We start from the raw sequence: 17,268 nt of genomic DNA on the forward strand, positions 1-17,268 counted from the left end.
AGGCCAGCCCCTACTTCTCTGTACATTTTTAAGCTACAGTTTGAGATGAAAGTGCACATGTAATTTTTACATCCCCTATTTTTCTCTTAATATGTAATATTTCTCCATGTTATTCAAAATTCTTTGTGTTATTTTAGATAGCTGTATAGTATTACGTCTTAAGGCATGTTATAATTTAAGGATTGTACTGTTAGACACTTAGGAGATGTCCTGGCTTTTGTTATCATGCAGTGATAAGCATCTTTTTTTTGCATAAATCACCCACATTTAAGATGATTTCCTTAGGAGAGATTTAGAGAAATGTAGTGACTAAGGGAAATGTAATATCTAAGGGAAAGATACTTTTATGGTTTTTAGATGCATATTTTAAAATTGTTTTATAGAAAGGGTATAGCAATTTATACCTCTGCCAGGAACATATAAATAAATCCATTTTGTGAAACTCTCGCTACTAATGAGTACTATCCATTTAAAAATGTTCGCTTTCTTTTTTCTTTATAGCACACATCCAGTGCTCAGCACAGATACTCGACCACACAGAGCAGACAGCGCATGGGTACCGCTAGTTTGATGGAACGTTTCTTGCAGGATGTACTGCGGCACCACCCATATCATTGTCGAGAAAGCAGGTAAAGTACTGAATGGAATAATAGTACATAGTTATATATATGTAACATAGTTATATGTTACAGTACATGTTTGGGTAACATTCCAAGACTTTGTAAAATGTATCTTTTTCTTTTGAGGAAGATTAGTCCTGAGCTAACATCTGCTGCCAATCCTCCTCTTTTTGCTGAGGAAGACTGGCCCTGAGCTAACATCCATGCCCATCTTCCTCTATTTTATATGTGGGACGCCTGCCACAGCATGGCTTGCCAAGTGGTGCCATGTCCGCACCTGGGATCCGAACTGGCGAACCCTGGGCCGTGAAGTGGAACGTGCAAATTTAACTGCTGTGCCCCCGAGCTGGCCCCTGTAAAATGTATCTTTGAATCAAAGAATATAAAGTGAAATTTTATCTAGTAACTTCCTTTTGCAATATTTTTTTAGTTTTCCCAGCCTAAGTAACAAATTTCACTATAAATACATTATATGCAATTTATATACAATGTGTATACGTATACACCAGTAGCATCTGAGAGAGCTCATTTCCTGTCACTCTTGACACACTGGGAATATCATCTTCTTTTTTTGTCCCCTCTAACATAATAGGCCAAAAAAGTGATCTCTTAATTAACTTTTATTTATTTATGAGTAAAATAGAACTTCTCTCTTTGTATATTTATTAGCCATATGTGTATCCTATGTGTTGTTTGTTCTTATACTCTGCCTATTTTTCTATTGAATTGTTTGTACATTTTGGATCTGTATGCAATATTTATGGTGAATAATCTTTTGTACTTTAAATATGTTGTAAATATTTCTCAGAGTCTTTCATATGTCTTTCAACTGTGTATGTTGTCTTTTACTATGTAGAAATTAAACGTTGCGGCATAATCAGATCTAAGGGGTATTTTCCTTTATGTCTTCTTTCATGTCTTTTTCTTCATACCTTTGTTTTTTGTTTTAAATATTTTTAATCTTCCTGGGATTTGTTTTTATATGTGGTGTGAGGCAGGGCTTCTACTTTTTTAAGTAAATGTATATTAATTATATCCACTGATATAAAATGTCACCTATAGCATAAACTAAATCCTGTATTTGTGTATCTGTATCTGTATGTCTATTTATATCTATATTTCTGATTTGGAATACTGTATTCTTTCCTTGAGTTTTTTTAATCCCATACCAACACCACATAATTTATGTTTATAATCTTTATAACATAGAGTTTTTCTTTTAAATTTTTTCTCTCTTCCCCCCTTGTCTAGACATTGTAGATTTTCTATTGTTTTAGCCTTCATGAAACACAGCTCTTGCTTTATTTTTGTTTCCTATTTAGTGGTTTTTCTTTTTCTTAATTTATTTCTTTGACTTTCTTGAGGGAGGATTAGGTTATTTTTCTATCTTCTTGAATTAGGTACTCATTTGGTTAATTTATGTTTACTAATTCTTTTTTTTTTAATTTTAATTTTTTGATGAGGTAGATTGGCCCTGAGCTAACATCTGTACCAGTCTTCCTCTTTTTTTTGTATGTGAGATGCCACCACAGCATGACATGATGAGTGATGTGTAGGTCCACACCTGTGATCCCTGGGCCCCCGAAGCAGAGTGCATGAACTTAACCACTATGCCACCAGGCTGGCCACAACTTGTTTGATTTTATGATTCTACCTTGCTTTTTCTTTTCTTTTATTCCTTTCTTTTCTTCACCAAATATTCCAAGATTAATTTTATCTTGAGAGTGTTGTGATAATCTTTAAGACAAATGGAGATAGTCTTCCAGGGTTCTGAAAAACTAGGGTAAAGTGATTGTTGTGCTGCAATTTTATTGATTAGGGTTCAGAAGTATGGAAAATTATGGGGTTATTTTGCCCTATCATGATGTTATCTTGATACCCCATCATGATATTACTAACTTTTTAATTTTACAAATACCAAAGAATACTATCTTAATGTCATTTATGATAATAAATTTTTATGGGACGGAAAGTAATATTTATGACATATTAAAAAAGAAGTTGCTTGTGGCTGACACATCTATGCATATCCTCTTAGACAATTGTGGCGTCTCTCAAATTTTTAATAAAGGTATTTTTTAGGTGTTAATGTATTGAAAAATTATTTAGGGGCTGGCTCCGTGGCCGAGTGGTTAAGTTTGTGCACTCCGCTGCAGTGGCCCAGGGTTTGGATCCTGGGCGTGGACATGGCACCATTCATCAGGCCTCGTTGAGGTGGCGTCCCACATCCCACAGCTAGAAGAACCTGCAACTAAGATATACAACTGTGTACAGGGAGGGTTTGGGGAGATAAAGCAGAAAAAAAATATATTTTTTTATTTTTTTATTTTTAAAAACTATTTTTTAGGACAGTTATCAGTTTACTGAGAAGTTGTGAAGGTAGTACAGAGAGTTCCCATATACTCACTGATCCAGTTCCCTCTTCCAAACACCTCACATCCATGTGGTACATTTGTTACATTAATGGACTGATATTAATACATTAACTAAATTCTATAGTTTATGCAGAATTCCTCAGTTTTTACCAAATGTCTTTTTTGTTTCAGGATCCCCCCGGGATAACCACGTTACGTTAACTTATGTCTCTTTAGACTCTTCTTGGCACTGTTACTTTTAGTAGACATTGCCAAATTGTCCTTCGCAGATGTTAAACTAACTAAATGCCCTTTACTTATAATGACTAATTTACTCCTCAAAACACTCTCATGGTGGAAAATGGGATTATTTCCTTTTTTTCAAGGAGGAAACTGAAGGAAACGTAGCCTTCTAGGCTGAGCAACTTGTGTTAAACTTTTTGCTATTTCCCACTCTGATAACTGAAAAATGATATGTGCTTTATTTACATTTTCCTCGTGTTTGGGAGCCATTTGTGTTTACTAGTAGCGGTTGGTGGAGGCACCTCCATCTTCCACTCTGATTCGCTCCCTGAAATATGCACAGTGTACAACCTGGTGTGATGGCCTTGGTTGTTTGTCCTCTAAGAATCTGGCCCAGGATAGAAAGAAAAGAATATGTGTTATGCCTTTATTTTAACATTTTAAACAGATATTGGAATACTTTTATGGATTTTTCTCCTTGCTTTTTAGATCAATGCAAAATGAGAGACATACGAATATTGTGTCACCTCCTGAAGTGGTCCCTATTAATGATTTTGTTCCTGAAGAAATAACCGAGGATGCTGCTGGATTCAGAGGAGAGATGTCCACCAAGGGTTTTGGACCTACTCAAAAGTTATATTCTAGACCTAGTAAATCTCAGGAATACATACAGAGTGTTTCAATTCGACCATCAGTTATTCAAAAACTGGAGAAGGGACAGCAGCGGCCGTTGGAGCTCGTTCGTGAAATTGGGGACAGTAGGAAAGAATTGAATCCAGTCGTCATCGGTGAAGCTACAAACAGTGGACACAAGCTGCCATGTCCTTCAGTGATTTCTGACGCCTCTGCTAGTTGTTTACCTGCACGTTCTCGTGGTGGACCTGTTACAACGACTGGGTTACCATTAGCAGCCCTTCTGAATTCAGTTAGCAAACGTGACCCAAACAAAGTTGACAGATGCCCTGAGTCGCTGGACAGGGGCTCTAGAAATCCTATGCTGTCATCCCCTCTAGAAACGTCTTCAGTTTCATATCAGAAAACTAAAGAATCAAATAAGAAATCTTTATGTATAAATTCAGATAAATTGATTATAAAGGAAGATGTAAAATCTCAGGGTAAAACTTTGTCAACTGGCTTTAAATTCCCTGAGTTTGTGGGTACTGAAGGCTGCTTAAAATTTGAGTCTCTTTCCAAATTAGCAGTAAATCCAGTAATCAACCCGAATGAAATTGACATGGCTTCTGATAAAGGAATCTTTGAAGATGGCATTCCAAAGCGTCATGAGAAATTCTTCTCTAATTTGGATTGTACCCGAGAAACAAAGCATTTGGTTTTTAACAAGTCAGTCCTTTTGGAACAGAAGAACTTAGTGAGTTCCGAAATGAAGTTTGACTGTGGCTCTCTTCACTCAGTATCTGATCAACCCCAAGACGCTGTACAAGACCTTTGGAATGAGGAGCAAATTGACCAAGAAGACAAGAACTGTGAATTAAGGGGTTCTGAAATGAGTTTTGATTGCACTTACTCTTTTCATTCACTGACTGACCAGTTGAAAGGGACTTCCAAAGAAATAAACCTTTCAAAGGAAGTACATGCTGATTTGCAGGATAAGAATAACAAATCTTGTGTTTCTGAAGTAAGTTCTGACTGTAGTGGCTCTCTTCAATTGGCTACTAACCGAACTCAAGTAATTGTTAAAGACACAAGTTTTCAGAAGGCAATGCATATTAGCTTGGTTGGTGAACGCTATGCATCTAGTGATTCTGAGATTAATTTTGATTGTGGTGCCTCACTTCAGTCAACTGATGACTACCTCAGACAGCCTGCAAAGGAAATAAATCTTCCTAAGGAGGTACACGTTGGCTTGGTTGATAAGGACTATGGATCTAGTAGCTCTGAAATAAGTGCTGATTCTGTTTTCCCGCTTCAGTCAGTGCTTGACCCACTCCCAGTGGCTGTCACAGAAACAAAACTTCGGAAGAAGATTCACATTGGCTTGGTTGGTAAGAACTATGGATCAAGTTGTTCTGAAACAAGTTTTGATTGTGGTGTTTCTCTTCAGTCAGTAGTTGACCATCCCCAACTGGCTGTCAAGGAAAGACACCTAAAGGATAGATGTATCTACCTAAGAGGTAAGAACCATAAACCCAGTGATGTCTCTCTTGAGACAGTGACTGATGAACCTCAGAGGGCTGTTGAAGAAATAAATCTTCTTAAAGAGAAGCATGGCCTTGGGGACATGGACTGTGAATCTCATGGTCCTGAGATGAGTTTTCACACTGGTGCTCGATTAGTGGTTGACCAATCCCAGATAGCAGTTAAAGAAAGAAACTGTCGAGAAGTAGCTATTGACCAGGAGAATAAGAGTGGCAAATCCAGTGTTTCTGATCTAAGTTTTGATTCTCATGCTTCTTTTGATCAGTTAGCTAATCATCAACCTGAAAGGGCTCTGGGTGAAATAAATCTGAAAGAGTTAAACGTTGACATGGAAGTGAAGAGCTATGGGGGCTCTAGTTCCGAGCTGACTTTTGATTCAGATCCCCCTCTGCTGTCAGTTACTGAGCATTCCGGGCTTGATGTTGAGGAAATAAGAAAAAGGCACAGTCACCTGGGAGATGAGAGTTATGAGTCAAACAGTTCTGAAATGACTTTTGATTCCGATATTCCTTTCTCTTTAGTAGTTGACCAATCGCAAGTAGCTGTTTATGAGGAGGAACTTACTCATCTGGAAAATAAGAGTAACGAATCTTGTGTTTCTGAAATAACTTTTGATTCTGACATACCTCTTCATTCAGGGACTGATCAACCTGAAGTAGCTGTTAAAGAAATAATCATTCAAAAAGAAGAGTGTGTACACTTAGAGAGGGAGAATGATGAACCCAGTGGTTCTGAAATAAGTTTGGGTTCTTGTGACGCTCATTCGATGACTAGGCTTCCTGAAGCAGCTGTTCAAGGGCTAAATCTCCATAAAGAAGAGCATGTACATTTAGAAAACAGGGGTAATGGACCCAGTGTTTCTGAAATCAGTTTGAAATCTGCTATTTCTCTTCATTTAGTGACTGATCATCCTGACATAGCTGTTAAAGAAATAAACCATCAGAAAGAAGAACATGTAAACTTAGAAGATAAGGGTAATGAGTTAAGTGTTTCTGAAACAAGTTTGGATTGCCGTATCCCTCTTCAGTCAGCGACTTACAAACCTGGGGTAGTTGTTACAGAAATACGGCTTCAAAATGAAAAGCACGCTAAAATCAAAGGTAGAAGTGCTGAATTTAGCAGTTCTGAAGTGGATTTAGATTCCGATGTCTCTCACTGTTCAGTGGCTGAACTTCAAGTAGTTGTTAAAGAAATGAATGTCCGGAAAGAAGAGCATGTTGTTCTAGAAAACAAGAGTGATAAATGCAGTGGCTCTGAAATAATTGTGGATTCTGATGTCCCTCCTCAGTCAATGACTGAAAAACCTCGAATAGCTGTTTTGAGGGAACACCATGTTGACCCAGAAGATGAAAGTGCTGAATCTAGAGGTTTTGAAATAAATTTGGATATTAGTGCCCCTCCTCATTCACTCACTGACCAACCTCAACTAGCCCTTTGGAAGGAAAAACATGTTGATGTGGAAGATCAGCTGTTGTTGTGTTGTGGCCGTGATGTGGATATTGATGTGGAAGATCCAAACAGTGAACCTCGCGACTGTAGAATAAGTTTTGATTCTAATAACCCTGCTCTTCAGCCATTGACTGAACAATTTCAGGAAGCAGTTAGAAAACCAAACCTATGCAAGGAGGAGGGTATTGGTCTGGAAAATAAGGTTGATGGACCCAGTGGTTCTAAATTAATACATGATTCTGATGTTTCTCTTCAGCCACAGGCTGACCAACCTGAAGTCGCTCTTGAAGGAATAAACCTTGAGAATGAAGATCATGTGTACTTGGAAGATAAGGGCAGCCAATATAGTGGTTCTGAAATGAGTTTGGATTCTGATTTCTTGGTTCAATCAATAATTGATCAACCTCAAATCACTATTTTGGAGCAGGAGCATCTTGAATTGGAAGATAAGCACAAGAAATCTTGTGGTTCAGAAATGAGTTTTGATTCTGATGACCCTTTTCAGTCAGTGGCTGACCGGCTTAGAGATACTGTTCAAGAAATAAGCCTTTGGAAGGATGAAGTTGATGTGGAAGGTAAGAGGGATGAGTCTAAGGGTTTTGAAATTGTATATGATTCCGGTGTCCCTTTTCAGTCAGTGGCTGGCCAAACTGGAGAAGTTGTTAAGGAGATGGACCTTTGGAAGGAACATGTTGACTTGGAAGATAAGATTGTTGAACCTAGTGATTCTAAAATAAATTTTGATTCTGATGAACCTCTTCAGTGTGTGGCTGATGAAATTCAAGAGGCTGTTACAGAAACAAATCCTCTGAGAGAGGGGCATGTTTGTGTGGATGGTGAGAATCCCGGTGATTCTGAGCTCGTTTACGTTTCCAATGTCCCCCTTCAATCTGCGGTTGAGCACCCACATGGTTTGGAAGGGGAACATGCCAGTCTGGATGATAAGAGCAGTGATCCTTGTGATCCTGAAATCAATTTTGCTTCTGATGATCCTCTTCAGTCAGTGGCTGACTGGCCTCAGAAAGCCGTTAAAGGAGTAAGTCTTTGGAGAGAAGACCGTGTTTACCTGGCAGAGAGGAGCTATAAACTAGCAGACTTTGAAGTAAGTTATGATTCTGATGTTCCCGTTCATGTTGTGGCTGATCAGTCTCCTGTGGCTGGCAAAGAAATGAACTTGCAAAAGAGGGATCATAATGACCTAGAAAATAAGGACGGTGAACCTAGTGTTTCTGAAGTAAAATGTGATTCTGGTGTTCATCTTCAGTTAGAACTAGAACGACCACAAGTGGTTTGCAACGAAGTAAGCCTTCGGAAGGAAGAGCATCTTGGCATGGAAGAAAGGACCAGTGAACCTTGTGATTCTGAAATAATGTGTGATTCTGATGTCCCTCTTCAAATAGTAGTTAATGACCTTCAAGTGTCACTCAAAGAAACAAATCCTAAAAAGATGCTGTTAGTGGATGTGGTGACCAGTGGTAGTGATTGTGAAATGATTTCTGATTCTGACATCACTTTTAAGCCAACGATTGACTCACCTCGAATGACTGTCAAAGAAATGGACTGTATAAATGTGGAAAGTTTTGATCCAGAAGGTGAGGGCTGTGACTCTAGTGATCGTGACCTGGGATATGTTTGTGAAGCTCCTCCTCGATTGGTGACAAACCCATCCAAAGAGACTTTCAAAGTCGTAAACAGGAAGAAAGACTATATTATTCTGGAAGAGTCAAGCTGTGAGTGTTATGGTTCTGAAATAAATTTTCAAATTGATGCCTCTCATCAGTCCATGACTTATCAATCACAAGGGCCTGATAAAAAAATCATGAAATATATTGACCCAGAAGATAAGAGCTGCGGATCTAATAGTCCTAAAAGAAATTTTAGGTTGGAAGACACTTCTCAGCCCGTGACTCACCAACTGCAGAAAGCTGACAAAGAAGTCAGCCTTTGGAAAGATCTGGAAAATATTGGCCTAAAAGATAAGAACCGTGAATCTAGTGTTTCTGCAATGGATTGTAAGGCCTATCCTGAGTCAGCGACCCATCAAATGACGGATACAGAAAACCTTTTGAAGTTAAAACCTACAGATCTAGGAAGTATGTGCTATGAACCTTGTGGTTCTGCAGTGAATTTTCAGTGTGATCCCTCTCTTCGGTCTGACACTGACCAGACTCAAGAAGTTGTTAATAAGAAGCTGTCTTTTGACACGAAAGAAACGAATCATAATTCCCATTTGAGCCCTGTTCCTGTAGTTGATTCTATAAGGAACTTGGAAGAAGCAAAAGGGATCATGGAAGATAATCCTGATGAACCAGTTCTTGAAGACTTGCCTCATGTCCCTCCTTCATTTGTGGGGAAAACATGGTCTCAAATAATGAGAGAAGATGACATAAAAATTAATGCTCTTGTGAAGGAATTTAAGGAAGGCCGTTTCCATTGTTACTTCGATGATGACTGTGAAACCAGGAACATTAAAAAAAAAAACTTGAATGAAGGAAAAAAGAGTACCTGGGCTGACCTCGATCAGGACACTGCATCAATTCAAGTTCTCTCAGAATGTGATGCTAATGCAGGTGGTGTTTTGGATCTTGATGCCTTTTCAGTGGCCTTCCATAAACCTAGCCATCATTCTACAGCAAAGATGCCTTCTGAGCAAACATGGCGAGTGGCGTCTCGATGCCAGGCTGTCAAAGTCAGCCATGGAACTCAAACCAATCTCATGAGACACCCAGCGACGAAAAGAAAATTCATTAGAGAAGATGAAGACTCGCCAGTAAGGAAGGACAGAAAAACAAAAAAAGTCAAAATTGGAACAGTTGAATTTCCTGATTCATATGTTCAAGTTATGAAGCCTTTGCAGCCCAATGCCTTAGTCTATGTTCTTTCTTCAAATATGAAGCTGAAGGAAGGTGAATCCTTCAACTTGTCTAAAATGAGGCGCCAAAGGGATGTAAATAATCGGAATATTAGCATACGCTACAAATATAAACAGAGTTCCTTTAGTTATTATGACCCATTGAGTAAGCAAATTATAATTGATCCTTCTCTGAACCTAGACGTGCCAAAGTCACACAGCACTAACCACGTCCGCGTTCCTTTTAGTGGCCTAAACTCCAGTGCAGAAGATGATGGTGCTCGTGGGCAAAGTTCTGCCTCAGCATATTTTGTGTCAGTAAGACATGGATTAATGTCACATCAGAGGGCCAGTGGACCTTCTGTGTTTCTGGAAAAATCAGAGATTTTGAATGCTAGTGATGTTCCCGAGGAAAGTAATTTCCAATTAACTCTTTTAAATTGTGATGCTGCCAAAATTGCTCCAAAATCGGTTACAAATAAGTGTTTAGAAAGTAAAAAGAAAATTCAGAGAAGAAAGGTGACAACTCATGATAAGCCAGGTTTTCCCCAGAAGGCTTATGGACCAATTGTTCTCCAGCAAGGAAGGAGAATCACTTCAGAACAACATTCAATTTGGATTCGCACCAAACTAAATGATATAATTAAAAAGTACATTTCAAAATACTCTGTTTTTTTGCGCCATAAATATCAGTCCAGAAGTACTTTTCTTAGAACGCATCTTAAGAAGAAAACATTGGATGTCAGTGGGTTAACAAAGAGGAAGAGAGCAGCCCAGATGCTTTTGGACTCCTCGGTTCCGTCCTCTGGGGCTGAGGAGCACGTGAGACCTACAGCGAGCCCTTCTCGCAAGCAGCCCGTGCAGGATCCTTCCAGTGCTGCGGCAAGTAAGAGGAATGGTAAAAAACGTTCTGGAAGAAAAGGAAGAAAGCCTCCTAGACCAGTTAGTTAGAATATATGCTTTGAGAAGTTTATGTTCTCAGGTGCCATATAAATGAGGTCTCGGGTATCAGGGAGACAGTGAGGTGACGAGGCGGACGGGAAGTGTCTGTGTTGAGGCTGGTGAGGGTTCAATCCTGCGGTTAGAGGGTATTGGGTACTCGGGGCACATAGCTCCCCTAACTTGGGTGAAAAAATTAACCTTCAACTATTTTGCTATAGAAATTGTTGTTGGGAACTTTTATATTCATTTAAAATTAGTGTTTAAGGTCCTTTGTTTAAAGATTCCAAAGCACCTTTCATCTGTTTGCTGTGGAAGAGCTTCATCTTAGTTTATATCCCATAATTTAGCGCAGTATATACAATTTTCTCCGTCAAATCATGTCCATTTATTTGTTATCATTGTACCTCTCTTGCCAGCAGGGTGTAATATAGCAAGAATGAATATGACAAACATTAAATGTTATTTTTACTTTTTAAAAATTGGAACAAATGAATATGGACGTCTATTCTGTGTGTTTCAGAGTGACATTGTCAATGTCACGTTCTAACTGGATAATTAAAAAGGAAAAAATAAATTATCTCAGCTTTTGAGTAGGGATCACTTAAATAATCACAAACAAAATATAATTTATCCTTCTTTTAAAAGCATTCCAGAGAGTGGGATTCCGTAGCCTTTAATGCAGTTTTAAAGCTGCTGGGCGGGTATGTACGTCACATAAACCATCCTGCCTCACTGCAGCTGCACCTGCACGGCTCTGACTTTCCGCCTGTGGACATTTGCACACATACAACCTCTGAAGGCTTTCCTGGGGTCGACGGTCTTAGATGGTAGGGAAAAGACCTTGCTAGTGAGGCGAGGCTCGTCCCCTCCGCTATTCCCTCCTCCAGAAGGGTTGGCGGCTTGGTATGAAAGTCCGGGTTATCTTATGGCCTTCTCTCTTAAAAATATTTTATATATTACCATGTCATTTTTTCATGGTTTGAACTGAAATTATTGGTTTGGTGATTTGGGCAGACTATTAATTGTTGTTATCAACAAATTATTTATAATCTTAATGTTTCGAAAGATCTAATAAAACTAATAACCTAAGTGGAGGCCCATTTTGCAAGTGAAAACCGATGTATTTGCACATGATTTTGGCATTCCTTAGACTTGCTAACTGATTGGTTCACATAAAAGATGTTAGATGTGCAGCTTTGGGCCTGAGGTCCCCGGGATCTGTTTAGATCTTTTATTCAAGGACAGCTGAGCCGGATGGGTGCGTCCTATTACCCTGTTAAGCCAAGGCCCTGGGGCCCTTTTCCGTCATTAATGTTAAAGGGAAGCATGGTTTTCATCTGTACTGTATAAACCATATTTTGCTGAAACTAGATCAGTGTACCTGAATTCAGAGATAAAAGCATGTTACCACAGATTCAACGAGATAGAGTGTAACAGTTTGTTTCCAAATGTAGTTTTATTTCAGGGCCATTATCTAATCTGTGGGTATGTTATGATGATGTTATGTTGTAATATCTTTACTTCTAAATTTAAAACAGTAATTATGTTGAAAAAAATGGACTGATGTTTACATTTTTTAGTTGCAAAGCAACTTCAGCCTTGCCTCGTATACAAACATATTTTAACTTCCTTTCTTAAAATATCACTGTGGGCCACCAGTTTAAAATAATCCTCCAATTTTAATTCAGGAATAAAACCGTCCTACTGATTAGTAAGTAAATAAACAGCTAATCTATAAAGATATTCTATCTGTGGGTGTTGGTGCCTTTTCTTCCTATGAAGTAGACATGTAATGCCCTCATGTACTATTAGGAGCTATTCTTCAGGCTTTCAGTGTAAGTTTAAAAGAAAGAGATCACAAGGAAATAACGTCCTAGGTGATTGTGATGCATCCTGTCCGTTGTGATTACATCATGCAGAGGGCAGTTCTTACAACTCAAGTGATCAGAAACTTAAAGTTCAAACAATTTTACTGCCTTTTTCACATTGGAGACTCTTCTGAGTACCATTTTTTTTTGAGGGAAAAGGTTCATATTTAAAACATATTACTAAAAATATAAAAGTGTACTACAGTCCTGATGATTTTAAAAAAATATTTTAGAAATGCTTACTAAGTTCCTGTAATCATTATTATTTTAGACAAGCCTGAAAACCTGAAATTGTAAAAATTACAGTTTAAATTAAGTTAGAAATGAATTACTTTCAGAATTCGGTAGGATATGAGATGAGCTGCTTTGAAAAAATACATCTGGGCTTAATTTGCAGATTAGATAAAACAATTGGATGCTTTTTGTGTATTCAAGAATGCATTAAATTCTTTTAATACTAAAAAATCAAATTACAGTCACGATGAATATTTTATTAATCTTGTCCTTGTTCAGTATCTTGCACAGGTTTTTATTATAATTGCCCCAAGTTGTACAGTATGTGGACAATATTGTGTAAAGTGTGTGTTGCATTTGTGCGTTTAAATTATTTGTATAACTAGGGCTCTGAGTGACACTTTTTTTGGTAAAGAGAAACTATATTTAAATATTCAAACAATTATATATTTACATGTAAAACTAATGTGAAGACTAATGTATTTTTAATAATGCAATTTAAAGAGTAAATTTGTTTTCAAAGTTATCAAGATAAAATTGATCAAATATTGAAATTTGTCTCTATTTTCTCCTCATGTTAGGAACTTTTTCTGGGAATATTTAAGGAATTAGAGAATAATGAAAACAGATGTTTATTTTGTAGATGGTCTTAGAGATAATAAGTAAGAGAATATAAATGTTGATGCTGGTGATAAAAGAGTTAAACCAAAGATACACAGGTTATATTCGACGGCGTTGTTACTTCAAAGGATTCCAGTTGGACAACTCTCGGTCTGGTGGAGCGGTGAGCGGCAGCTTTTCACTTTGCCTATATTGGAAGAGTCACTGAGCAGGACTGAGTTCAGGAGGCAGGATCCATATCGTTATTCGACACCTACTGGGGAGAGAGAACTCTAGTGCCTCCAGTCCGACTGCGTGTATCATAAAGGACAAGAAAACAGGGAAGTGTGTACGTATGTCAGCGGGGGAGGTGCCTTGGGCCTCAGTACTATTGACTTCTGGGGTTTTTTGGTCCAGGATTATATTGTTAAGATGAACAACAGCCTGCTCTTTATAATAGAAAATTACTAGAGTAAAAATATAAGATGAAAATCCATTTTCAATCAAAGACTTTACATAGACAGAGAAAATGTGGAAAATAGTGAAAAGTCTTGTAAGTAGGGAATTACCCACCAAAATGTCAATTTAAGAAAATCAGAGGCTGAGGAAGAGTCTCACCATTTCCTTGTACTTTGTTTAGACCCTAAATATTAGGGAGATAATATATTTAGTACGTTTCCTCTGTCCCTCTTAAACTTTCTATGTATATTTTAAAAGTTCTCCCAGAGTATTTTAAACTATTCACCTTGATTAAGAAATGGATCGAGGATGAACTGTAGTTTGTTGCTGAATCTTTAAATAAGTATGAACTTAAACGTGTTTCTGAGTTTGTAATTTATTACATGCATTTTATTTTCTGAGTTTTTAAGCAGGACGTATGCATGCATGCGTTCATACATCCTGAGCCCTTATCAAGTGCTGGGCATTTTTCTAGGCTTTTAATCTGTACTTTCTAAGCTTTTAACTTGTATTACCTCATTTGATATTGAAAGAGCCCTTATGAATTAGGTACTGTAATTGCCGCTGAATAGCAGATGAGAAAATTGGGGCATAGAGCCTCAATTTTGGGGTTACAAATGAGTTGTTATTTACTGTGATCACATGGGGATTGTAGTTAACCCTCGCCCCATCCACAGTCCTGGACGACCACTGACCCACTAATTCTGCCTGTATTCTTTAGCCTACTTACGGACGTTTCATATAAACGGCATTGTGCGATCCGTGGTCTTTTGTGTCTGGCTTCTTTCCTTACCGTATGTTTTTGAAGGTCACGTTGTCACATGTATCAGTAGTTTGTTCTTTTATATTGCTGAATGGGATTTATAACCAGTTTTTTAAGAAGCTGGTGACAGAACGCTGGCCTCCCGATAATGAATATGGTAAAAGCCATCAGGTCGAGGCTGGCTCTTCCTTGATGTCTCTCATACCTGTTTTCCTTGATTTCTACCCCAATTCCAAGGCCGACCTGCTGTCTGCCTTTTCAAGTGCTCTTATCCCGTCCTTGAATGCTTTCTGCCGCCTCTGTCTGCGACTCGTATGTCCTTTGCTGCCTGTCCCGGCACTCTTTTCACTGTGCTCTGCAGATCCTCATTTTTAGTGTCAGCACACTACCCTGTGTTCTCAGTCCTTTCTCGATGGCTTGCTGGCAGGTAACTGCATTGTGTCCGGGTTGCCCATTATCCTAGTCTACAGGTGCTGAAGACCCATGAAGTGTTGACAACGGTGCTGGTCGTGGTGGGCGTTCTTTTTAAAGATTCCTCTCCCACGCAGCCGCAGTGCACACCATCAAAATCAGGAAATCGGCCTTGACAGGCCGTAACCCTCCACTCTGCACACACATTAGATCGTGCAGAGTGTCCCAAACGCCTTCCGCAGGTCCAGGACTCGCCCTAGGGTCGCTCTGTTGTGACTCTGTAGGGTCCTTCAGGGTGCAGAGGCTCCTCGGCCTTTCTTTGTATTTTATAATCTGACATTTGAAGTGTACAAGCCGGTTACTTTGTGGAACGTCCCTCACTTTGAGTTTGTCTGATGTTTCTTTATAATAAATGCTTTTTTCGGGGGTGGGGGATGACAGAATTCTGTGGGCTTCTCAGTGGATCCTAACAGGGAGCCATGTGATGTCAATTTGAGTAAACGTGGTGTTTGAAGTATCCAGTCTTTGTCCTTATGTTAGAGGGGAAGCTGTTAATAATCTGAAATGGGGGATCTCATAGAGGGTAAAAGGAGTTATCATCAAATAGTTAGATTGTTTCACAACTGAATTTTGGGGCCATTGTGACTGAAAACGTTGTCTGTTCTATTTATCATATAACGCATCATATGTGCGACAGTAGCTTATTCATACATTTAACAAGTATTACTTACACCACTACTATGTGCCTGGCCCCATGGTGGGTGCCAAGGATCCCAGCATCAACCAAACAGGCCTCCAGTTACTCACTTCCATTAATTGTTAAGACTGAAAGAGAATTTCCATAGTGCCAAGTTAGGGGACTCGAACATAATTCTTATACTTCAGAAGTTCATGAGTAAACCTGTACACAGGATACTGCTATCTGGCTTTGAAAACTCCCTCAGCTCTCTGCCCTAAGACCCACTGCAGGGCATTTCTTGTCATCGTCTGGAAGGATGGTTTCCCTGTGTCTGCATTGTTAGGAACGGTCTCTCGTGCGTTGGTTGGAGGCACCAAGACGAAGTGTTCTAGAGACTCACTCGTTACCCGTCTTATCACAGCACGAAAATGACTTTCTAAGGACAAATTGGGATATTCATCATGTTTAGTTTTTGAGTTGAGATATTGTCACCTCTTTTTAACTGGAAAAATAGAAGGTTTATTTACTTTTTTTGGAGAGTTGTTATTACTGGTCATAGATAATGAAATAAGTAAATTGGGTGATATTTACCATCCACTGAGCTGAACTATTTTACCAGCTGAATGACTCCTTGCGAATATGAGTTCCCTGCACCGACTAGCAGTGTAGTAACTGATTATTACTGCACTTTCCTCCAGTGGCCTTCTTACGTCTAGGATGTATTTAGGTGACATTTGAGGTAGCACTGATGCCTCCATTTATAGAGTCAGGGAAATGCCTTGACCCCATGACTGGTAATTTTCAGGTTTTCATACTGAGTGTACTACTTAAGACATCGATAACCTACAGAACTACAACGTTCCTCTCCTTTTTGTTCCGACAGAGAAAGAATCTTAAGTCTAACATAGAATGTTGCAAGACAAGTGTGACGGTCTTTTGAGAAACACATCACAGTATCCCCAAACTACCCGGCACAGTCAGTAGCAGCCACCAGGACATTTTTTAACTGTACTGGATGATTGTGTGAGATGGGAGAACTCAAGGATATGACAAATGGCAGAATAAAAACAAAACTCCATTTTAGTTTTTTTTTTTTTGAGGAAGATTAGCCCTGAGCTAACATCTGCTGCCAATCCTCCTCATTTTGCTGAGGAAGCCTGGCCCTGAGCTGACATCCGTGCCCATCTTCCTCTACTCTATATGTGGGACGCCTACCACAGCATGGCTTGCTAAGCGGTGCCATGTCTGCACCTGGGATCTGAACCGGCGAACCCTGGGCCGCTGAGAAGTGGAACGTGTGCACTTAACCGCTGCGTCACTGGGCCGGCCCCTCAATTTTAGTTTTGTTTTAAAAGTTGATGATAGCTTTAAATGGCCCCTTTAAAAGTTGATGATAGCTGGGCTGTTTTTAGCATGTTTGGATCACCTGGGTAAATTTCTTGGCGCTGAAAACTTTTTAAAATCAGTTAATTATTTTTTATAAACAGGTTTATTGAAATAGAATTTACTTGCCATGGAGTTCGTCTATTTAAAGAGTACAATTCAGTGATTTTTAGTATATTCACAGAGTTGTGCAACCACCACCACAATCAATTTTAGAACATTTTTGTCACTGAAACCGCAGGCACACTAGCACTC

The 17,268-nt window shown here is 38.9% G+C and overlaps 1 protein-coding gene across 3 annotated transcripts in view; it reads left to right on the plus strand.

Annotated features, from left to right (window-relative positions):
- Nucleotides 1-12,356, plus strand: part of ZDBF2 (zinc finger DBF-type containing 2) — a 38,693-nt gene extending 26,337 nt beyond the window's left edge. For all 3 annotated transcript variants that reach the window (XM_070508448.1, XM_070508449.1, XM_070508447.1), the window contains exons 4-5: nt 502-629; nt 3,707-12,356. In XM_070508448.1, coding sequence (XP_070364549.1) covers nt 502-629; nt 3,707-10,625 — 7,047 coding nt within the window. In that variant the 3' untranslated portion in view covers nt 10,626-12,356. The remainder of the gene's footprint in view (nt 1-501; nt 630-3,706) is intronic.
- The last annotated feature ends 4,912 nt before the right edge of the window (nt 12,357-17,268 follow it).

The sequence above is a fragment of the Equus asinus genome, chromosome 4 (assembly GCF_041296235.1).
Source record: "Equus asinus isolate D_3611 breed Donkey chromosome 4, EquAss-T2T_v2, whole genome shotgun sequence".
Taxonomy (NCBI): domain Eukaryota; kingdom Metazoa; phylum Chordata; class Mammalia; order Perissodactyla; family Equidae; genus Equus; species Equus asinus.